Genomic DNA, 26,376 nt, shown 5'->3' on the forward strand with positions numbered 1-26,376 from the left:
TCTTCGCTTCCTCATATGAGTCGTGATCGCCTTCGGGAATAAATTTGACCACTTTGTTCTTGCCAAGCTCTTGGAATATATCCTTTCGCAAGACTTAAAGTAAGTATTTTTTCCAGAACTTGTTTGACATGTTCATACCCTTTCTGCAGTAAAACTGGGAAAACTCCATCCTCTCCAGGAGATTTGTACGGAGCGAAACTCTCAACTGCCTGCTTGACCGATTCAATCGTCACAATTCTTCGAGCAAGGGTCCAAGAATCGTAACTACCCGAAAAAGTTTAGGGAACAGCTGTAGGTGATGGCTCCATACATCCTGGTGAGTGAAAGTTGAAAAGATAGTGAAGTACATCACCTTCATCAGACAAGTACTCACCATGTGAAGTTCTTAAGAAACCAACATTTAAAGTCCTTAGATCTCGAAAGTAACTTATTTAATCTGCTAGTCTCGTTGAGACTAGAGACATTTGTGCAAAGGCTTTTCCAACCACTTCGCTCAGACCGTCGAAGAGCATTTTTGTAAGCCCTTCGAGCCGACACGAATTTCTCTGAATGGTTCCAAGCTCTTCTGCATAGTTTTCTTAGTCAAGCAAGTTCAGCATTCCATGAAGGATTTTCTCTAGTAGCTTGCACAATTCAAAATGGACAAGCCTCTCCATATGCTGCAACTATGAGTGAGTTTGTCTCGTCGACAACATTTTCCAAATCAATTGTGGTTTCAATTGATGATTGATACCTGTAAAATCTAATCGCCAAGCCCTCTTCATAGAGGTCCGAGTTTGTAGATTTGGGATTACGATATGTGATAATATCAAATTTAACGTTTGAATGATCAAAACAGATGTAATTATGATCAGATAACGAAGATTCAAGCTCATCGGAGACGAGCCAATTTACTAACTCATGCGCAATTCTATCAGAGCAGAGAGTTACGTCCAAAACCTCCTCTCTTCCAGATCTCGCAAAAATTGGACGGGAAATCGTATCGACTATGTGCAGAGCCTCTCGAATTGTTATCTGTGCTGTCCCAAATGATATGGTGAGCATTTATGTCACTGCCGATTATAAGCGGTAAATCACTTTTGCAGTATGATACAACCTTTTTGAAGTCATCGCTTGGCGAAGGTTGGTTATGCGGTAATTATGCCGAACAATAGACATATTTCCTGTGTATGCCATCAATAGTTATACCAACTGTGACAGCACAAATATCCCGAGTTGTGAGCTCCTATATGAGAGAAACATCGAGAGCACTATTTGCAAGTATGCATGCATGAGGCATTTCACGTGGATTTGTCATACCGTTCTTGTTGAAAGGAAAAAAGACTGGGTTTAACAACTTTCCAACGTAGAAGTTTTTCTTTGGGAAATATGGTTCTTGAACCAAAACTATAGAAGCTTTACCTTCTTGCAGAAATCTGGATAGATTCATAGTTGCTGTACTTTTATGCTGGAGATTGATTTGTGCTACTCTAACCATTATCAATGAAAGTAATAAACACTACATCTCCAACAATTATCGTACAACAGCTAGATGAAACCAGATATATTGGCTTATAATCGCCTATAGCGAACCATGGAAGGATTTTAATAAATCCTTGAATTATTTAAATCCTACGAGTTGCGAAGAAAGAAGTCGTCCACTGTGCCAGAGCTTCGCTTAACACAGTAAGGGAAAAACCCAATATATTCCGTTCACGACTGCATCTTCTAACCTCCTACAGCCATTCAGTCATCGAAGCCGAAATACACCTTGACTTAGGAGTTCCTATTTTTGTGGCCTTTTACGACATGGAACAGGAAACCATTGGAACAATTCTTGGGAGAAAATAGTTCGGCCGGATGCCACACGACTTACCTGTTTGGTGGACATACCACCGGTACAGGTGGACCGTAGCGTTATTCTTAGCCAGTTGGGAAACCGCTACCGACACTACACGGCTATCTAGGCTGTCAACTTCCATGGGTAGACGAGCAGCCGGTTTTCACTTTGAGCAACCACCAAATATTAAAAAAATTAAAAAAATCAAACGAAAACGTTGGGGTCCAGAAAAACTTTTACTCTAACTATGCTGCTTTGATTTATTCACTTCTGGTTAATCTGCGCTGAGATGCAGTGGACACCGCAAATCATGATTTTTAGGAAGCGTCCTCAAAATTACCTCTTCAACGACTTATTTCTTAATAATTTTCCACGAAATCATTACAAAATGTTGTTCGAATGGTGCTTTTTATCATGCAATACACTTAAATTTGTTTTGTTGAATGATAATTCTGAAACAAATTCGCAAAACTGATGATTTTCTTCATCGTTTAGACCCTACCCCTTCCTTAAGTAAAGTAACAAAATCAACATATATAATCTTCTTCACATTTCATCTATTCAGAACGCAATACTTGAGTTTGCATTGCAATGCCTCGGCCTTAAAATGAAAAACCTTTTTTAATCCTAGTGATGTTATTATGCCTTTCTCATATTACATTTTAATTTTCAATAACATCACTATAAGATTATGTCAAGTTCTTTTTTTAAACATGAATAAAATCATGAACTTTCTTTGGGTATAAGCTATCATAACCTTTTCAATTTGTAAACAGTTTCGTCAAACTAATATAGAATTGAATGTGACAACACTGCATGATAAACAAAATTGAACAAAGCACGCTGTGTGCTAGGCGGTGGTGTTCTCTTCTTCCGTACCAGAACGTACCAATACGTACCGGGTTTGCATCATTTTGTATGACAATTTGAAAGTTTTGACACTCATCGCCCTATAAATTCGAAACCGGAAGTAAATTCGATCTAATTCGCCACTAGTGTTCCGGAAGCACCGAAAGTAGTGAAGGAAAACTCCAAAACTAGAAATGACTCCTTTTTCTCAGAGATACTTAAACCGATTTTCACTAATCTTGGTTTAAATTAAAGCTCATATTGTCACAAAAGTCATTTTGTTTGTTAGATATCGTTTAGTTGGTTTAATCAAAATAGAGCATGAAATAGTAAGTCTAGGTTTAACTAGTTTCAAAACTGTTCCAATTAAGAAGTCATATTTGTTACTGGTAAACGAACCAACTACGGCTATTCCGGTCATCTGTATCTGATTTCGGAAGTTTTGGAAATAGTGAACAAAAAAATCTCACTTAATTTTCTTCAAGGTGGCCAAATCGATTTTAACAACCTTATAGGTTCAGAGCAAAATACTTACAGTTTCATACGTAATTCATATCATAATTTGTTGTGGCTACTACTTCCGGTTCCGTAACTATAGGCTTAATAGGATTTGTAGATTTTGTTAGATCGAGCCCAAACAAACTCTCCTATTTCTATTCAATGAACAGTTGTTTTTGCGAATTCCACAGTATCATTGATGATGTGATGAGTAATATGAGAAAGGTGTCATTTCATCACTGGGTGGATTAAAACAGGTTTTTGTAGTTTTTCTTCACTATTATCGGAGCGTTCAAAAACGGAAACCGCGGACTAGTAGTCCTACAGTAGATTTATACATCCAGTAACTAACAAAGTCTTCCAACTTTATTTGCATTTATTTGTAAATTATTAGTAAAAACCAGTTAAGATATTTTCAAGTAAATTGAGTGCGCATCTTCTCAAAGATTTGCGCATATTGCCTTGTAATTGCAGAACCAGAAGTTTGATAAAAATAAAACTTAATAACGACCTATGGGACAATAAGACTTTTAGTTTGAATCTAAGCTTGTGAAAATCGGTTGAGCCATCTCTGAGAAAAGTGAGTGATATTTTTTTTCATTTTTCGGTGCATATCACCCTGTGCTTCCAGAACCGGAAATCGGATCGGGATAAAATTCCATAGTGGTCTATTGGACCATAAGACTCTTCATTCGAATCTAAGTTTGTGAAAATCGGTTCAGCCATCTCTAAGAAAATCGAGTGTATTTGTCACATACACACAGACATACACCTTACACACACAGACATTTTGTGATCGCGATGAACTGAGTCGAATGGTATAAGACACTCGACCCTCCCGGCTTCTGTTCAAAAGACGGGTTTCCCAGTGATTGCATAGCCTTTCTATTTTCAATACGAGAAAGGAAAAAAGGATGATCGAATGTGAACTTTCGAGTGTGAGTGTGTACAAATTTGTTAAACGGCTCGCCAAAATTGAAAAGTTGTTTAACAGAGCAAAATGTGCTCAACCATGATATTATTTGTTTGTAATATCCGAATGTTGTTCGATATAACCTTCGCTGAGGTAAACTAATGGATCGATCGTGAGGAGATACTAGAAAAGGTAGAGGAAAACCCATTGATGAATCGATATCTCCGTTAATCAGTTTTGCCAGCATTATAGTTTGTTGAATTCTTCTAATTCGTTCCAGTGGAAGATCAAGCGTGCTCCGCCAGGGAAGATTTTTAGCGTGCTCCGCCAGGGAAGGTTTCTATAGCACTAAAACCACAGAATAATGAATTTAAGGTAGCGCTTCGCCGTGGTCAGGTCGAAGCGAGACAACTCACTGCTTCCTCTTGCTTTGTCGCCGAAATTTCACCCTAAATTGCAAATTTCTCCAATACTAACCCGATTCACGAAAAATCAAAAACATACAATTGTAGGTAAATGATTTTACTATGCATTTGGCGAAAAATATCAGTTAGAAAGCTTTTCTTTCGCGAGATTTCGTGCGAGTTTTGTTAAACATTTTGTTTTATTTTTTCCTTTTCTCGCTATAAACAACTCGCATATGTAGGGATGTGCCACGTTTTCAACAAAGCGTCAAAGCTAGTAACGATGAAAATCATTACTGATTTCTCGTTCTATTGAAACATGAATAGTAATTATTTTACAAAGTAGTAACACTTACTTACATTTTCTACTCATTTATATTCAACGTTTACGCAGAGAGAACGGAAAACGAAAACAAAAGAAATGTTGTTAGCGTCTACCACATGTGGCATTTTGCACATCCCAATGCATGCGTTGACATTGTGTGCGTGCGAAAGAATAAGGAAAAACTCATTTATTTTTATAACTCGCACGAAATCTTTCGATAATAACGTTTATCAGGCACAATTTATATACGAATCGATAGAAAAATTAATTATCTAGAATCGTATGTTCTTGGAATTTCCGTTTTCTTTCCCGTTTTCTCACAATTTTGGGTAAAGTGCGTGAAACCCCGGGATAGGCAGCGAACTCCCGTGACCACGGCGAAGCGCTACCTTAATACCAATAAAACAAGTCTTCGAAGAAATTGATGAACACTTGCGCTTTGATGTTACAAATATAGCAGGGAAATCATGAAGTCACCCCGGACTCAGTGATAGTCGCCATAGATTCCTACCTTTGATCATACACTGCAAGATAGCGTTGTCGATCGATAACTTACAACCAATAACCAACTATCAAAGAGGCACTATTTCGACTAAAGTTTCTTTTCAAATTATACGATTGTCTCAGATTTTATAATATTTTATAATCCTAAAACAACAGTTGCAACAAACAGTTTATACATTCTATTACATTGCAGGATGGCATACATTTCGAAAAAAATTGGATCTAACGAAACCAAACTTCATCGCGTGGGAAAAACTAGTTGCTATCACACGTCGAGTAGTGAAATAGTAAAAAATAAAATCATGATGTACTACTAAAAATCGATTAAAATTATAATTTTTGTAGTTGAATGAACTTCAAGAAGCAGTTCTTAAACAGAATGATAAAAAAAGTGCGATGGATTTCTGGAAAGCTTTTTACGCATCCGTTGCTTCGTTGAACAACATTTCAGATCATCAACATCATTTACAATATCTTTATCCCTTGAGTGCAGACTACAATTGCGTTAAAGTAAGTAAATTTGTATTTGATTTTCAGTACATTTGTATCACCATTCATTTGGCTCAACATAAGAAAGCTAATAAGAGCTGGGTTACTATATTCTTTGTATGAACAGAAAACCTTCATAATTCCAATAGCATTCAGAAGCAGTTAGCTCACAGTTCGCATCTTCCAATCTTTGTCGCTCAGTCAACGTTTTACTTCAGTATGGAAAGCCGTTTTAAAATTTGCACTGTGGAAAAAGCGAGCGAGTAACGTCAGAACATAACTGGTTGACGTGAATACAAATTAAACTGACATGTATTTTCATGCTTCAGAGTACTGATCATCGTTCGTATAGAGTTGATTGATTGCGTGAATTTAACAATTTCTACTCCTTGGCCTTCAGAATTGTATTTGTGCACCTATACTAAAATATGACTTATGGATTCAATTTTTTTTTTAAATACACGGTTCGTTGGCCATCGTAGGATTTCTAAATTTTGTGAGAAATTAGGAAGACATTAATCTTAGAATTTTACTTGTCAAATCCATTCAAATACAAGTTATATAGTGGTTTAAAAAAATATTGCGCATTTTTACGCGCTTCACCTTTGTTCGTCAATGGAGATTTCGGTGTACACAAGAAGCACTATCCTTTAAGTGTTCGTTATGTGTGGTGATTGTTGTCGTGGCTTGGTCTGGTCTTGAGTGAAAGTCCAAGCTGTGCAGAACGGTGTGGTGTTTTCAACAATCCAGATGGGAAAATTTCCCATATGGATATCAAGATATAGGAAACTTTGTCTTTTCTGGTGATATGACTTTAAATCTACCAATGCCGCATTATTCCTTCCAAAATAAATGAAAAATTTTATTATATTATTCAGTTATAACCAAGGGCTTTAATATATACAAATTAGTTCGTTCCGTTTTCAAAAGATGGCTTTGGCTGTTATGAATATTGAACAGTAATAGCTGATGTCGATAGTTTCAAGATGTTAGACATCTGTTATTAATATTTAGTTCACATTCTTTGAGTTTTTTTTTATAAAAAACCTTGTTTTTGACTGTGTTAATTATGAGCAAGCAATTAATTTTGTTAACTAAGGAGCGTTTGCGGAAAGTTTTCGTTTTCTGTTCGAAGAAAAGTGCATCAAATGCTTGTGGATGTTTATGGAGATAATTCTCCAAATTTTAAATCTTGTAGGGAATGGTTCTACGTTTCAAGAATAGAGATTTCAGCGTTGAAGACAGGTCTCGTTCTGGACAAACAAAAACAACCAGATATTAATCGATGAAGATATGAGTCTAACTCAAGCGATAGAATCATTGGAAGTGACTTAACTGGTAATTTCTGCACGATTAAAATCCATGGGAATGATTCAAAAGCAAGGCAGTTGGGTGCCTTATGAACCGAAACTGAGAGACATTGAAATACGATTTTTCACTTGCGAGCAGCTGATTTAAAGGCAAGAATGAAAATTTCACATTGAATTGTTACTAGGGATGAAAAACAGATATTCTATGATAACCTCAAGAAGAAAAAATACTACGCTATACCCGGTCAATTGTTACCATCGACCTCAACATTAACACCAAAACCGAATATTCATGGTTCGAAAGTCATGTTGTACATCTGTTGGGACCTAAACGGTGTTGTGTACTAAACTATGACAATGCTTGGCCTTATGTCGCCAAAGTCGTGAAAAAATATTAGGAAACACTCAAATGGGACATTTTGTCGCAGCGTCGTATTCTCCTGCAATGTCCTTCTAATTATTGGTTGTTCCGACGAATACAGCACGATCTGGCAGGTCAATTCTTTCGCAGAAATCGAAAATTGGTTTAAAACTTGGATAGCCTCAAAAGATGAGACTTTTTTTTCGAGATGGAATTCGAAAATTGACTGAGAGATGGGAAAAAGTTTGGAATAAGGATGGACGATACTTCTAGTAATCTTTAAATTCTTTTTATTTTTAAATAAATGCATTTTTGATAATTTGTACTTCCAGTACATAGTTGAAACGAAAAGAGAATCAATAATATATATCACCCTGAATTTTCTTAATCATAAACCTAACCAAGTACAATTACTTCTATTTGGACCTGTGTTTACCGATAGAAACTAAGCACTACAAGAACTGCTACACGAGTAACAGCCCTTCCTACTCAATAAAGGAATGTGTGTAAAGTACGCATAAGCATAAACTTTTGCTGTTAAAAGTGAGAAAATAATTGTCAAATTTACTCCCATAGGCGGTCGTGACAGTTATGAGGAAGCGAAAAGTTTCAGGTCTGTCAGTCTTAGCTCATTTCTTCTTAAAACAGTGTACCGCAAAGTTGATCACTACATCAAGAATGTTATTTTGAGCGCGCATCCGCGACATGAAATGCAACCTGCTTACCAGCGTGGAAAGTCCACTACAACCCTGCTATATGATATTGTGTACAACATTAAAAAGCATTCCTCACAAAAGCAATCTTGTTTGGGAGTTTTCCTTGATATTGAAGGTGCCTTTGATAACGTGTCTTTCAATTCAATTCCGGAAGTAACCCGTGGGCATGGCATAACCCCAAGTGTCAAAAATTAGATATACGCAATGCTTAGCAATCGACTTCTTTGTGCATCGCTTCGGCAAGCAGAGACTAGAAAGTGTCTGTGGGTGGTCTCAAGGTGGTGTACTATCCCCACTTTTATGGAACCTAGTTGCTGATGATTTGTTAAAGAAACTAAATAACCTTAGATTTCCGACTTACGGTTTTGTCGACGATTATCCTATGTTGATGACGGGTATAAGCATTTACACTCTCTTTGATTTAATGCAGCAAACCCTGCGAGCTGTTGTGCAAAGAGGTTGCTGTGGTTGAACAAGTTAAATATGTCGGGATTATTCTTGATTCAAAACTGAACTGGTCTGCCTACATTGACTTCAGGATAAAAAGAGCTTGCATGGTTATCGGCCAATGCAGACGAGCTTTTAGAAAACCATGGGGACTTCAAAACCAATATAGATGTCTTGTATGGTGGCAAAAAAAGAGAAGATACGACAGTTCAGTCAAAGCTAAATCATTTCCAAAGTGCTGGTGCTTGTGTCTAATGTCGTGATATGAGGTTAGAGCAGTCTTATTCACTTGGTAAATACTGTATTGTGTTCTAAACAGAATTCTTCGCGATTTTGTTTAGGGTATGATCGCAAATTCAGTAGAGAATCTGTGGTAAACAATTTGTTTTGTTCCGACAGTAAGGCTCTATAAACTCAGTTTAAATGATTCAAGGTCGAATCTAGTGATCAAATGTCGAATTCAAATTGAAGACCTCAGCATTTCAAATATTGTTTACTCCTTATGGATACACGTGTTTCTTATAAGTTTAAGCAAAGCTGTGAAAATACAAAGTGGGAAACAAGCAGAGAGTATAGAACACATTTGTTGTCGACGATAGAACACAAAGGAAACCCCGTTCCAATCATTAACCAATCCAAAAACCTCCTTATGAAGCGGGGAAACCATTGAGGTGGCCACTCTGGCATTAAGGCTAAAGATTTTCTTCTTCTCTAAATGAACAATAAACCACGACCAGCAAAACAATTGGCATTGGTAATATGTTCATAAAGTCAAGGTGACTTCGAGGGGCCAACCGAACCTTACACGTATGAGCGAGGGAATTGGTATTTTGACGCATCATTTCGCGAGTAAGTAAAGCTAGCCGTTCATCGACCGACATAAGGAGAGAATCGATAAGTAGTTAGCAACGTTCAAACAGTTATTACTCTGAAATGGCTTAATTTTTTGCAGCGTGTTTTGCGGTTGACATGTTTGTTTACATATCAATAACAGCTGCGCAAACGATCGGTACGGTTTATCGTTTCAATGATGAGTCGAATTGATCCGGAAACGCGAAAGAAAATTCTGCACACTTGGTGCTCAGAAAGTGGTGTCACGTACAACGAAATTGCAAAACGGGTGAAAGTGCACCACAGTATCAAAAATATTATAGAGAAGTTCGGTAAGACCCTTTCCATGAAGGATTTGCCCTGATCCGGTAGGAAAACGGGTGCCAGCCATGCGGCCGGGACTTAAAAGTGGTTGAGTACATCAAGAAAAACCCATCGGCGTCGACGCCGGATTCGGCCAAGCAGTTCAGCACCAGCATTGGGATGATTCAACGGATCAAAGTTCGGAACTCCCTGAAAACGTACAAGAAACAGAAGGTGCCGAAAAAGTCCCTGGTACAGCAAGCTCAGGCCAAAACAAGAGCGCGAAAAGTGTATAACCGGATTATACAGACGGGTGCATCCTGATCGATGACGAAACCTACACCAAGGAAGACTCTCGAGCGCTGCCCGGACCGCAATATTATACGAAATCGGAGCACCAAAACCTGGACGACGCTGACACGACGGTGGCGATGGAAAAGTTTGGGCAGAAGGTGTTGGTCTGGCAAGCGATTTGTACCTGTGGTTTGCGGTCGTCGATTTTCTTCACGAAGGGCGCAATTAACGCCAAGGTGTACGTGGAAGAATGTTTGAAGAAGATAATGCTGCCACTGTACAGAAAGCATAAGGCTCCTCCTCTCTTCTGGCCTGTTTGGCTTCAGCCCACTACGCCAACTCCGTTCTACAGTGGTTGTCAAAAAATAATGTACAATTCGTGGAAAAGGACATCAACCCGCCCAATTCGCCGGATCTTCGGTCAATTGAAAGGTATTGGGCAATTGTCAAGCGGCACTTTCGGAAGGAAGGTACAGTGTCCCAAAACATGCAGGAGTTAAAAAAAACTGGACAGCTGCCACCAGAAAAGTCACAAAAGTAACTGTGCAGAATTTAATGAAGAATGTCAAGTCCAAAGTTCGAGCGTTTCACAGAAACTAGGATTTTCTTCAATATAATCAACGAAATGCATAAAAATGTAATTTTTCTACAATATATCACAAAGTGATGTAAAAATATGTTTTTTTCGCTTTTAAATTCAATAATAAATGTTGCTACCTAGTTTTCGATACACTCTTTAGCAAGACGTCAGCGTTTCCGGTAATAGGAGTGCATGCCACGAAGTATATATTTTAAAAAGGAAAAACCAGCGCGTATGGGCGGAGCCTACAGCAAAATGCGTTGATAAACAACATAAACGATCGCGGCCATAATTGTAACTAGAAGCGCTAGTAACCAAAATAAGAATAAGATACAGGGGAAGAAGCGACATATGATAATAATAATAATAATGAACCGATCGAATATAGGTGGCACGACGTCTTTCAAAATAATGACTGACATAGACAGTTTGGTATTTTGTGCGTATCAGTATTCCGCACACAGCGAGCATGACAAATTTGAGAGCACCGAGTTTAACTATCTCAATAATAAATAAAAATGCAAATGCGGACAAAAATCGCTCGAGCAGGGCAGCGTTGCAGTTGAAGCAATTTGCAATACAATTACAAGTAATGTGAGACTAGGTCAAGATTATTAACGTTAATGAATGTCGATCATAACCAGACAGAGATATCGTAATACAAGAATCAAATTCTAACAAGCATGGACTTTCAATTCCCTAAAGCGGAAGCACTGCAGTGCATTCCAGAGTTCGATGGTTTGTATGAGTTTATGGAGTATTTAGAAGAAGTTGATATAGAACGAAGACATATTGATGCACTTGAACACAGACTTCAGGCAACAGAGCTGGATTATAGAGATTTTATGAGGAATCAAAAGTTAGGACCTAACGAAGGATACCAATATGAAAATAATGATTATCAGCAAAAATACGATTTAATAAATCCGTATGATAATACAAAACCAATGGTCGAGAGGAAAATAATGGGCTTAATAGAAAACACTACGAAAATAACGAAGTACAGTTATGGGTAAATTGCATAACTTACGATAATCGAAAAATGTTTCGAAGATATGATAGTGAAATCAGGACCAGAAATATGCCTGATCAAATGAGATATTAAGCATCTAGAAACCGGAATGAAAATTTAGTCAAGCAAATATGTCACATGCAAAATTGGGATCGATACAGGGAGAATAGAAATGATGATAACAGAAAACCAATGAAGAGTGATGTGAACAATCACATTGAAAAAAAGATAGCAAAAACGCAAGTGATATGGGTCAAATTACATAAGACAAATAACAACGTAATCCTTGGAACTGAAAGCAGCTGGGATGAAAATGTTAGAAGCGAAGAAGTATTTGGAAATAATTTTAACGTCTTCCGGCACGACCGAAATTTATCTCTCTGTCAGAAAAAAATCTGGAGGTGGAGTCCTCATAGCCATAAACTCTTGCTTTACTTCTGAAGAAATTATTACTCCTGAATATAAAGAATTTGAGCATGTATGGGCCAAAGTCTCAATATTGGGAGAAGAACATATTTACTGCTCTGTCTACTTCCCACCTGAAAATGCGAACAAATTCTCTTTTGAATTTTTCTTTCAATCTTTAGACACAATTATTTCGAATATGGAACCTGAAGTAAAGCTTCATATTTTTGGCGACTTCAATAAACGTAATGCGGACTTCATTTCTGATATTGAAAATGAATCGATCTTACTTCCAGTCGTAGAAGAAAACGAAACATTGCACTACTTTTTCGACAAAATTTTCTAATTTTGGCCTACATAAAGTAAACTCCGTAAAAAATCAACAAAATGCATATTTAGAACTTCTTTTCACAAATTGCACAGAAGACTTTTGTGTGAACGCATCAAACCTGCCATTATGGAAAAATGAAGCATTTCGACGTCGAAGTAAACAAATTCTATCTTTGCCCATGAAAAGAAGAAGAAAAATTACCAAATTACCTGTATGGTTCAATTCACAACTAAAACATTTGAAAAATAGGAAACAAAAGCACACAAAACTTACAAACAAGAAAAAAGTTACGCTCATCTTCAAAATTACTTAAATCTATGCAATCAACTCAAAATAGCCATTAACACAGCACACGAAGAATACAACCGCAAAATTGAAAACAAAATAAAGACTTGCCCTAAGAACTTTTTCAACTACACAAAAACTAAACTAAAAAGCAACAATTTTCCATTTCAAATGCACCTCGACGAACATGTAGGGAAGAATAGTACAGAAATCTGCAATCACTTTGCAATTTTTTTCCAAGAAGTATATACATCTTATTCAGAAACTGACCGTGACCGTGAATACTTCTCTTTCATACCTGCATTTTCCAACTCCATCTCTGTAAACTATCTATCAGAACATGACATTTCGACAGCACTGAAAAACTTAGACGCCTCAAAAGGGCCTGGACCTGACAGTTTACCATAAATATTTATAAAAAAATTTGCTGAAGAACTTACAATACCATTACAACTACTTTTTAACTTATCACTTAATAAATGTACTTTTCCTAAAGCATGGAAATCTTCCTTTCTTGTACCAATATTTAAATCTGGTGCAAAATCTAACATTCGGAACTACCGTGGAATAGCCATTATCTCATGCATTCCAAAATTATTTGAAAAAATTGTGAACGAAAAACTTTTTCATCAACTTAAAAATGTAATAACAAACAAACAACATGGCTTTTTTAAAGGCCGCACAACTACAAAAAATCTCTTAGAATTTATGACATTCACTCTGAATGCAATGGACGCCGGCAACTACGTAGAAACTCTTTACACTGACTTTAGCAAAGACTTCGAGCGTATTGACATACCTTTACTTCTACACAAACTACAAAAATATGGCATAAAACATACTCTTCTTGAATGGCTCAAATCATACTTAACGAATCGTGTACAGGTAGTCTGCTTCCAAAACATACTGTCTGAAAGAATTAATGTAACTTCTGGCGTACCTCAGGGTACTCACTTAGGGCCTCTCCTTTTCATTTTACATATAAACGACATTTCCTTCATACTAAAAAAATCTGAAAGTGCTTATATATGCAGACGACATGAAACTCTTCATGGAAATTAAAAATATCAACGACGCTGTAATATTCCAGAACGAAATCAATCTATTCCACATTTGGTGCTGCAAAAGTCTACTCCAACTCAATGTAAAAAAATGTAACTCAATAACTTTCAGTAGGAAAAATGAAACTATATCTACAAACATACATCTAGGAAATCAACTTGTAGAAAAATGTAAAATTGTAAGAGATTTAGGCGTAATCTTAGACTCCAAGCTCACTTTTGTGGAACACTACAATACCATAATCAATAAAGCTAATAGCATGCTGGACCTTATTAAATGCTTCAGTCATAACTTTCAGGACCCATACACAATTGAATTATTGTACACTACATATGTCAGACCTATTTTGGAATATTGCAGCCTAGTATGGAATCCATACAATATTATTCACGAAGAACGCATCGAATCTATTCAGAAACAATTTCTTTTATATGCACTTCGTAAATTAAACTGGACAAACAAATAAACAAATAGACCTTGCAATGCTTTATTTTATCAGCGACATTATTTCTCAACGCATTTAATCACCTTCTATATTATCGCAACTAAATTTTTGTACACCTAGCCGTCAATTACGAACCAGGAAATTATATTTAGAAAGAAACACTAGAACAAATTAGGCAAAATATAGCCTAATCAATCGTATAATGCGCCACTACAATCAATATTACGAACGACTTGACCTTGGTATTTCCAAAAATGAAATGAAATTCCAGCTTAGTCGTAGAAATAATGCGTAGTATCTAAGTAAACATTGTAAACCATTTATATGTAGTCTACATTTGCTTGACGAAAATAAAAAGGCGGGTGGGTAATTTCAGAGACATAACTGGATGTCGCGAATACGAAAACAACTGACATGTTCCTTAACACTTCCGAATATCAATTGTATGAATTATGCACGCATTCTCCTTTTTCACATTTTTTCGCAAAAACAAAGAAAGCTTCACTTGATCTCGATTACTGTGAATTTCACACAGCGAAAAGTGCACAAATCTAAGCAAACTGTTATTGATTTGCAGTAAACTGAGGATATTTCCCTACGATTTGCAAACAACAAATCCTAATAGTTTTTAGAAAACTTTTAGAGCCATTAGAACGGCTGATATTGTGCAATGCTCTCCACCGTTGTTTTTTCCCAATGCTAATGACTGGCAGTTGTGACGTAATCGCTCTTGTCGAAAGCTTGCAAACGACACAAAACACATCTGCTCGCAGTGGCGATTGCATCCAAACTGACTGAATTTTTGTTAAGAGATTTCCTTTTATGTGATTTCGTTTGTATCTTTTTCACTAATGGGCGGTCCTAACGGCTATAAAAATAGCCGCATACAGAATTTTATTGTCGATTATTTCATTTCGGATTTGCATAATTTATTGAAAGAAACTATCAATATGCTGTAGGGATTCATTTCCAGCATTCAGAAAGGTCAAATTACGTAATTCTCTACGATATTAAACTTTGGAACATTTTTCGCAAAAAAAGGCTTCAGTTGATCTCGATTACTGTGAATTTCACACAGCGAAAAGTGCACAAATCTAACCAAATTGTTCTTGATTTGCACTAAATTGAGGATAACTACCTGCGATATGCGAAAAACACATCCTAATAGTTCTTTAGAAAAATTTTAGAGCCGTTACAACGGCTGATATTGTGTAATGCTCTCCACCGTTGTTTTTTTTCCCAATGCTAATGACTGGCAGCTGTGACGTAATCGCTCTTGTCGAAAGCGAAACTAGCTGTGCAGACGACACAAAACACATCTGCTCGCAGTGGCGATACAATCCAAACTGATTCAAGTTTTGTTGAGAGGCTTGTTTCTACCTGATTTCGTTTGTAGCTTTTTCACTAATGGGCGGTCCTAACGGCTATAAAAATAGCCGCATACAGAATTTTATTGTCGATTATTTAATTTCGGATTTGCATATTTTATTGAAAGAAACTATCAATATGCTGTAGGGATTCGTTTCCAGCATTCAGAAGAGTCAAATTGCGTAATTCTCTACGACATTAAACTGTGGAACATTTTTTGCAAAAAAAAGGCTTCACTTGATCTCGATTACTGAGAATTTCACACAGCGAAAAGTGCACAAATCTAAGCAAACTATTCTTGATTTGCAGTAAGCTGAGGATATTTCCCAACGATTTGCGAACAACAAATCCTAATAGTTCTTTAGAAAACTTTTAGAGCCATTAGAACGGCTGATATTGTGCAATGCTCTCCACCGTTGTTTTTTCCCCAATGCTAATGACTGGCAGCTGTGACGTAATCGCTCTTGTCGAAAGCTTGCAGACGACACAAAACACATCTGCTCGCAGTGGCGATTGAATCCAAACTGATTGAATTTTTGTTAAGAGATTTCCTTTTATGTGATTTCGTTTGTATCTTTTTCACTAATGGGCGGTCCTAACGGCTATAAAAATAGCCGCATACAGAATTTTATTGTCGATTATTTCATTTCGGATTTGCATAATTTATTGAAAAAAACTATCAATATGCTGTAGGGATTCATTTCCAGCATTCAGAAGGGTCAAATTACGTAATTCTCTACGACATTAAACTCTGGAACATTTTTCGCAAAAAAAGGCTTCACTTGATCTCGATTACTGTGAATTTCACACAACATAAAGTGCACAAATCTAACCAAATTGTTCTTGATTTGCACTAAACTGAGGATAATTACCTGCGATTTGCGAAAAACAAATCCTAATAGTTCTTTAGAAAAATTTTAGAGCCATTAGAACGGCTGATATTGTGTAATGCTCTCCACCGTTGTTTTTTCCCAATGCTAATGACTGGCAGCTGTGACGTAATCGCTCTTGTCGAAAGCTTGCAGACGACACAAAACACATCTGCTCGCAGTGGCGATAGAATCCAAACTGATTCAATTTTTGTTAAGAGATTTCCTTTTATGTGATTTCGTTTGTAGCTTTTTCATTAATGGGCGGTCCTAACGGCTGTAAAAATAGCCGCATATAGAATTTTAATGTCGATAATTTCATTTCGGATTTGCATAATTTATTGAAAGAAACTATCAATATGCTGTAGGGATTCGTTTCTAGCATTCAGAAGGACCAAATTGAGGAACTCACTGCGATATTCATAACTTTTCGGAACATTTTTCTCGGACGATTTGTTGTACAGCAGCAGCTATTTTGTTCTCTTCCTCAGAACGCGTTCTGATTGGCTGGTGTTGACATGGGTCAAATGAGATAGGTTTTTCAATAGTGTACTATTGAAATACTTCAATGCTTTTGCTATACACGTTTAAGTTGAAAAATTTCGATTCTATTGGTAGTTAGATTATATAAATCCTTCCACAGACCACTGAGCTACGAGCTTTCAAAATACGAGAAAGGCAAACGCGCCGTATGAATTATCCTCTTTGATACTCATTTATACCAAACATTTCAGAAAAGTTGAATTTTGAACTATTTGAAATTATGCCACACAACTGAAAATTTTATCATAAAATTGTGATCATATTTCCGATGGCATGTAGCAAAAATTATGTTGATTCGTTAGATACAACAAGAGATATTCACGATCAAAAACTTATCACTCTCTCAGAGGGTAAATTTAGAAAAGGCACCCCATAGTAAGTAAGTCGTATTCACGACAATAAATTAAAAAAAATTATGATGTTATTGAGATCGGCAAACGAACTAAATAAGGAGATGCAGTTTCTGGTAGACACTGGAGCATCTGGCAACATGATAAGTAGACGAAACGCAGAGTACATGGGAACATATACAATTAATGATAACGAAGTCACAGAATATTCCGGGGTAACAGGTACTGATAGAAAAATATCGATACCTAAGTACTCAACTTCATCATTGCAGGAAAAATTTTCCAAACGAGGTTTGACGTAATAGAGAATTTGACTTCAGAGGGTATTTTAGGAATGAGATTTATGAATAAGTATGTGACTAGCTTACACAATGACCAAGGTTGGATATGCTTACGGAAAGTACGTCTCCCCTTCGGACCAAAAACAGAACCATATGAAGTTCATCAGAAACAGGAGATAAGAGTCTCAAAATACTAGGCAGGTAACAAGGTCAAGGAACAGGAAAAATACCAAGCGGATGATCAAACCAAGCTTAATCCACATGGTAGGCAGTGTACAGAAACGACAAAAAAATACACGGGGCAATGGCAAGAGGGTATGCTGCCTCACGAAATGTTAAAAATAGATTATGCTAAAAACAATCAGTTATTTGTAAAAGTTGCTGCAGCGAATAGACCTAACGAAAAAATTAAGAAATGACGACAAATATACATATTGATCTGTATACGTGGCAACTCTGTTTCGCACGGCACAACATATACTAGTATAACGATTTGTTCAACATCATCACTTCCACTTTCGCATTGCCGTTCGTAATTGAATGTGTTAGTGACGGTGCAAATTATCTTACCTTCCATCTTGATGAATCTTTTGGTAGGAAATATTGAAAGTTTAATTAACTCTTAATGATTATCTGTGGCACTAAAAAACACCTTGAATTGTCACAATCAACTAGATCTGCATTTAGATCTGAGATGATTCTCGTGTGTGTCTTGTTTCGCAACAGTTGCTCAGAAAATAGTAGGAAAGCGACAAAGTTCAACTAGTTCTTTATGAAAACCTTTAGCACTGAAAAGTGCTTTGAATTGTCTGAAGAGCACTGAAAAGTGCTTTGAATGGGCCTTGCTGGACTTTTGGCTGCCTTTCTACCGGTTTTCGGTGCCATCGTGCTGACGGTGTCTCGTACGTTCAGAGTAGCTGCTTTAATTTAATGACGCAATTTCTCACATCACATTTCATTTTATACCTGCTACTAGCAGCGGTGTACGGTGTTTCTGGTCGCAGAACGGGAAACAGTGAGACGACAGGTCCTCGATGTTGCTCTCGTGTGTGTCTTGTTTCGGGAACAGTTACTCAGCAAATGGTAGGAAAAATGAACCACTCAACTTTTATATGGATGCTCTTGTATAGAAGCAGACAGCTCGCGTTCTGATTGACTGGTGCTGTCATGGGTTAAATCAAACAATAGTGTACTATTGAAAAACTTCAATGTTGCTGCAATACACGATCAAGTTGAAAATTGTCGATTCTATTGGTAGTTAGATTATATAAATCCTTCCACAGATCACTGAGATATAAACTTTCAAAATACGAGAAAGACAAACGCGCCTTATGAATTATTCTCTTTGATACTCGTTTTTACTAAACATTTCAGAAAATCCAATATTTTTAATTTGTTAGTAACAGAGTTTCTCTTTAATTGTGTTGTCGTAAAGTTTACATGTCCATATTGTCCTATCTGTATTTTTTTGACATCATAATTTGAGTGCGTAATTTGCACTTTAGAAATCATCAATTCATTCATTCGCCTTTCTTCCGAACAAACTTTCCAATTTCTATTCAATGACGTCGAAACCGCGCAACAATCGACCGAATGGCGCTTCGAAGGTGAGCCGTTGTTCTAAATTTTCATTCATTATAAAAATCGCCACACGAAAGTTTTTCAACTTCTTTGTATAGACGCCAAACAAAAACTAATCGTACGATATGCGTCAAAATTTGACAGAATGTGTATAAAAGTGTTGCCAACGTTGAGAGAATAAAAGTTTACCGATTGGACAATTGCAGGAATTTTAAAAGGATATTTTTTGATCATAAGGTACGTTTGTAACGAGCCGAGAACATGGGACCAATTACTCCCATTTTTCAGCTTTGAATATAATACAACTGTGAATTCCTCTACGGGTTACTCACCATTTGAATTATTATACGGAAGGCGAGCTAACATACCAAATTCAATCTTTAAATATAATAGCGACGGTCTGAATTACGAACACGGAACGACCGAAATTAGTTCTGCGCCTAATTCGTATTACTGTTTTTGAATTAGTTGATTTTGTCAACAAAATTTTCAAAATAAGTATGAAATTAGTTAAAATTGAGAATTTACTTTGCTGAAAAAAACTCCTATTTTTAGAGAATGTGTTTAGTTGGCGAACATCCTGGACAAAAACCAGCAATATTTCAATCCAACAAGAAATTCTCATTGACAACTAATTTTGTTATTAAAATCAGAAAATTTATTTCTATTTATCTATCACCATCATTACTGAAGGACAGCACAAAAAAAAACAAAAAATAAATTGGTTTTATTAACAAGTTTGTTGAAATTGCTTGCAAATTGTTTTGAAGTTTTTCCCATGTGTTACGATATATCAATATATATCATTTGAAGCGATTGTGCGTAAAAATGTTTTTACGTGGAACAGTGAAGTGAGTTTCGAATGTTGCATTCTAATTGTATATGTCAAATGATGTTTTTTGTATCTTCCAACTTTCCGGGCTACGCCGTCTGGTCTACTACTTGTATTCGGTTTTTGTTTTCCGAGTGCTCTAAGTTTTCAGTGAGAGAATCGATTTCGCGAAGTCTAATGAAGAAAATAGCGATTTAGAAGAAAAATTTTCAAAAAGAAGTTTATGTTTCGTTTATGTCTTTTTCTCCAAAACAAAATCGTATTTATACCTGCCAATATAAAAAAGACAACCGCGACTGAAATTTTTCGGTAGTAGTGTGCCATCTAGTGGCTAGTAGTCATTACGGTGTTATCGTTTTTTCGGTTACAGTGCGCCATATAGCTGCAAATTGCAGAAGCCAATTCACCCATTTATATTGGTTGAAAACAACGTTTTATTTCTCTAATTCAACTAAAAAAATAGTTTTTATTTATTTATTTATTTATTTCTGTTTATGTCCATCGGATAAACGAATCTAAATGAACAGATAGGGTGGGAAAATGTAAATGGAGTGTGCCTTAGCTAAGAAATGACAGCTCGTTAAATAGGTGAATTCAACTAAAAAAACTACAAGGATCAGCCCCATGGGGTTGTTCGAGCCATTGATGTGGAACAAGGCAACCAAAATTTCTAATGATCGACAATTTCAATTAATCGTCACACTTTTGAATCCGCAAATGCACGAGAGTCTGCTTAGTCTTTATTATGACCCAACACCGAACACGCGAACCCAGAGTATAGACTATATTTGTCATGATTTGTATTTGTTTTTCAGCCGACGAAATTACATCAATAGCCCAAATGTATGCAATTATTTGTTTATACAAGCTTGCGATACGGATATCGATATTTAAGCTTCTTTTCGCCAAGCTTGTATACAAGTAGTTATTTTTATAGCGTTTCTCTACCATTACTACCACTCTGTGATTTCGGTTGAAGCGATAAACTTTTTCAATTAAAGCTTCAAATCGTTCTATGGCACTTTTTATCTTGCTGTCTAGCAATAACCTACCTCTTCAAGCTACGTGTAGGACTGAAACGTTAGCGTTAATTTTGCTTATATTTATAGCTTCGCGTGCTTCCAACAGCTTCGCTTTTGAATCTATTGACCAATCAGAGCGCTGCTTTCCCTTTGATATATCGCTTACTCCTTCAAAACCGTCGACTATGGCAGGGAAATCCGGTATGCCGGAGATTTTTTGCAGACAAAATAGGACACTGCTAGCTAATAATCAACATTTTAATGATATGCAATTAAAAATACATGGCTATGAGCATTCAAATCAATACGTAGAAATATTTCCAATCAAATGGTGACATGATATTAATAATTGATACAAAATTGACTGAGCTGTAATTGTTCAAAACCTGACCACATTTCTACGTGTATTTTTCTTGAGTTTCTAGTTTGCACCAGTATATAGAAAACAAAAATGTATTCCACATTAAAAATATCCATTTCAACTAATATTTTACTATTATTAAGGGAATTAAAAAATCTAAATTAGCAAAAGTAAGATTTTTTTAGTTGTCTCAATAAATAACTAACTAAAATCAGAAAATCAACTAATTTTTTCGCCAAAATGCTGATATCGGTCTTTCCGTGAAGATTATGTCAATGATATGTGATCAACATTCAAACGACTGCATGTTCAAGTCAAAGAAAACCTGATAAAATCAAAAGAAAAACGGAAGGAGTTATATCATGAAACCTCCAAAATATGACAACCAATGTGGGGAGACTTAGTATTGGTTGCAGGCAACCCCACGGGCGCCGGCCAGAAACTACAGCCGCTATGGAGAGGACCGTATGAAGTAGTCGCTCTCCCTAGCGAGCAAACAACAACTATAAAAGATGTTTTAATCCACCTAGTGGTGTAATGATGCCTCTCGCATATTATTCATAACATCACAAATATTACTGTGGCACTCGCTAAAACAACTGTTCATTGAATAGAAATAGGACAGTTTGTTCGGAAGAAAGGCGTATTATATGAATGAATTGATGATTTCTAAAGTGCAAATTACGCGCTCAAATTAAGATGTACAAAAAATACAGATAGGACAATATGGACATGTAAACTTTACGACAACACAATTAAAGAGAAACTCTGTTACTAACAAATTAATAATATTGGAATCCTTAAGAAACAGAGAGATAGTATTGGCAGCATAAAGAGGAATAGTTCGGAAACAAAACGAGCCAAAAAAGTAGCACTTGGGTGATCTACATATAACAAGACAAAACAATTTTTTTTGAACACAACACATTTAACACGGAATTAGAATCTAGTGCAACAACTCCGATTAATGGCTAGAGACTGACTCACTACTAACGGTCAATTACCGTCAACTATTTGGAACTGACTAACTAACTTGTGATTTTAAGTAGAAAGTTCATCCGACTTTCTCCCGAAGTTCTACCGAAAGCCGAGAGCCGCGAACCAAAACCACTGTCACTATGTCAATGACAGTGACCGGTGCCCGTGAAAACATATTATTATTTTTTGTTTGTTGCTGCTCGTTGCGGTTACGCTGTCGTGAAGGCTTGCCTGAAAGGTGACGAGTTTTTCCTTCACGACTGGGCTGCTGTTCTTGCAATGCTGCAAGTTCAATGAGATTCAATGAAAGACTTTTGTGAGGGCGCTGCATGCCCCCTTACTTACTGAGCTTGATGTTACCAGAAGGGTTATCATCAAGTCGACTGCGTTGGTTTACATTAATAGGTTTGTGGTTGGGTCACAAAATTGTTGTCTGTGTGATTACGGATGTCAAACTTATTTTTTTTTAAAAACCCATTTTTAATTTTACTAACTACCTACCTGGTGTGCTTCTATAGTTGTTTTTTCTGTGGGGAGATCGAACGGTTGCTAGTCTCGGACTCCGGGTACCGTGTCGTTTTCATTCCGAATGGCTAGTTCTTCTGTTTTGATGATTCGTATTAGTGCTTAATCGCTCGCTTCATTAAGTATAGTTTAGAATTTATCGTTGTCCCATTTGAGATTCTTCGTTCCGAAGGAGGTGATTAAGCTTCTTCGTTGGGTACAATGTGTTGAGGCTCCTAGCAGCTTTTATTTATTTCATTTGATTTCGTGGTTGTTTTCTTCGTAGGGGTTTTAGTTTTCTACGTATTAATAAACTTTGATTTTCATATGTTTGTTTATGGTAATCAGTTGAGCTTGGCGATGCTCACTGACTTAAATGTGGGGTAGCAATTTGTAACGTTGTGGCATATCCACGCAAGTCATCTTTAACTGTGTTGACTGCGTTTACTTCCTTCCTGTTTTGTTATCAGTTGTATTTGTTGATGTAGCAATTTGTAGCGTTGCCATTACTTCAATTTGTTATCACGTCTTCCATACTAAGCTTTCGTAAATTTTCTGCCTCGAGTTTTCAACTCTGCTGTTTTATTTTCTGACATCTTGGTGGTTCCCGGTTCCCTTTGTCTTCAACTTGCCACCGCATCAAATCACACTCTCTCAATCTATTAGGTAGCTTGGCTAAGCTACCGGCATCCTTCCTTCTGCGACGACTATTTTCGGGCACACACACAGTTTGGGACTCCAGAAAAAACTTCTAGTCATTTTGTATGATTCTGTGCCTCTAATGTAAACAATTTCCTATTCTATGATTGTTACTATTATTATTTTTATATACGTATTACGTAATCTATTGTCTAATCTATGATTATCATTATTTGTATATACTTTTTTTTCATAATCGCATTGTGCATTATATTCTTTTTCCATTGTCATCTCTTTGTGCATCGTTTTTTTTTTGTTTTCGTTATCATACTTGTTCTATCTGTTAGTTGAATCTATGTGTTTTTTTTTCTTTTTAACTTTAATGCATTTAAGTGTATCTGTCGATATATTTATATTATCTCGAGTGAATTTTCTTTAACAGATAAGTTTTCATATTTATGTAATTGATTTTTTTTGTAGATAACTCGATCTCTTTAACCAGTAGATGCAGATCGACAACCCGTCTGTCGACAAAACGTCTGTCTGTGGAAATAAAATTGTTATTAAAGTTGCGGCATGCGAATGCTTGTTGCAGGTTATTAATTTCGATGATGTATATCCCTTTTTTTCTAAACTGTCCCACAACTAGCTTCTATGCCGTATTCATATTAATGGTACCTTTTCATCCTCGCCTCCATAGCTTTAGAAGTCGTCCTTCCGTCCTATTACTCGAATCGCTTCTAAACTGGTCGGTTGTCTAGTATCCATGCCGCAGCTCCTCTCCCCCACTACCCGAGCTGGAATAATAACAGGAACCCATAAAGTAACTTAGATTCTAAATCCTTATTAAATGTGTTGTCTTCAATCAAATTTTTTTTGTCTTGTTATGTTTAGTTTCCGAACTATTCCCCTTTATGATGCCAATTTTTATCTCTCTGTTTCTTGAGAATTCCAATATTATTAGTTTGTTAGTGACAAAGTTTTCATATATATGTATTTTTTAAATCCCCCATGAATTCTTTGGTATATAATATTTTCATTATTTGTTGTATCTTTCTTTCATTGTGTTTTCGTAACTTTTACATGTCCATATTGTCGTATCTGTATTTTATCGACACCTTAATTTGAGTGCGTAATTTGCACTTTAAAAATCATCAATCCATTCATATAGTACGCCTATATATATATATATATATATATATATATATATATATATATATATATATATATATATATATATATATATATATATATATATATATATATATATATATATATATATATATATATATATATATATATATATATATATATATATATATATATATATATATATATATATATATATATATATATATATATATATATATATATATATATATATATATATATATATATATATATATATATATATATATATATATATATATATATATATATATATATATATATATATATATATATATATATATATATATATATATATATATATATATATATATATATTTCATTCCGGGGTCGCGATCCCCTTGTCCACACACGCTTTATCACTCATACTAAGATCATTGCAAAAATGCATAGATTAGATAGAAATTATGTGCTGGCCAACGTCGTTATGATAGTCTGTTCGCTTGTGTCTTATCCTTTTTCTTGTCCATCCGTTCTTCGTAATTAGTGACATTTTTGTTTATTTATTTATGTTCGAAGTATTCTTTTAGTATCTTTTCAGTGTTCGTTTTATGTTATTAAATGATAAACCATCTTATTTCACCATAGAAATGCTCCTTATTTATAACATTGGTTACGTATTCTATGCCATTATGTTTTCCTCCCTTGTGTAATGTACTTTTCTTTTTTTTCCCCAGTTCATTTTTAATTTGTAGCATTATAGCTTCCTCCCAAGAACACATTTTCTCACATCTATAATCTTCCTCTTCAATTTTACCTTTTTTTATCCTTCTGACCAGCTTGGTATTGCTGTGTATGACATGATTCCCATGTTTATAATATATTTAAATTTCTTCATTGATTAATTCATCTAGGATCATCAGAATCGTCATGTTTTCCCATTTTTTTCACTTTGTATTACTTCAACTATAGGTTTGATTTTCTTAGTATATTCCCTTTTTGTTATATAAATATGGCTCGCCCTTGTTTCCGCATTATGGCTTTCCCCAGCGATTCATTTTTTTCATGCCACAATTGTTTTCATTATGTCCGTTTGTGCATTGCCCTTTTAACAGTTGTAATATCTTTTTGCTCGCATTTATTTTTTTCTCGTGTTAGAATTGATTCATTTCGACTTTCATCTTAAATATTTCACTGATATTTTTTCCTTCTTGGTATATTTTCCATATTTTTACCTTATCCAGTGTTTTCCTTACACTTGGGTTTTCAGTTTTCATTGAAATCTTATGTCGTAACATTGTTGATGTTTACTGTTTATTTTATGGTTATAATTGTATCCTATTTTTCCTTATTTCAATTACCCTCAGGATTTGAGTTTCCCGTATATTCTCATATCTCATTGTGACTGTCTCCTTTTTTTGATATTAATTCTTTTTATTTAGTTTTCCGCTGAAACTCTGATTACCATATGTTTGTTTTTATTCATTACTTTGTATACATTTTGATTTCTTTGATAATTTCTTAAATATCTCAATATTCTGTGATAAAATTCAGTTTCTCAATCCGTATGCTTTTTCAATCGGTTATTGTGAACCTTTTCTAATCTATTCCCATTTTTTATAGTTGTTGTTTACTTGCTAGGGAGAACGACTACTTCATATGGTCCTCTCCAAAGTGATTATAATTTTTGTCCTGTGCCTGTGGGATTGGCTTTTACTAGCACTAAGTCTCCCCGCA

General features: G+C 35.7%; 1 protein-coding gene across 13 annotated transcripts in view; it reads left to right on the forward strand.

The window, feature by feature from the left end:
- Positions 1-26,376, forward strand: part of LOC131432380 (uncharacterized) — a 159,188-nt gene that overhangs the window by 19,094 nt on the left and 113,718 nt on the right. For all 13 annotated transcript variants that reach the window (XR_009229838.1, XR_009229842.1, XR_009229846.1 and 10 more), the window contains 2 exons: positions 5,506-5,599; positions 5,658-5,822. Coding sequence is in view for 2 of the 13 variants with exons in the window: in XM_058598614.1 (XP_058454597.1) it covers positions 5,507-5,599; positions 5,658-5,822 (258 nt within the window). In the remaining 11 variants the exon portion in view is untranslated. The remainder of the gene's footprint in view (positions 1-5,505; positions 5,600-5,657; positions 5,823-26,376) is intronic.

This window comes from Malaya genurostris, chromosome 2, assembly GCF_030247185.1.
Source record: "Malaya genurostris strain Urasoe2022 chromosome 2, Malgen_1.1, whole genome shotgun sequence".
In the NCBI taxonomy this organism is placed as follows: Eukaryota; Metazoa; Arthropoda; class Insecta; order Diptera; family Culicidae; genus Malaya; species Malaya genurostris.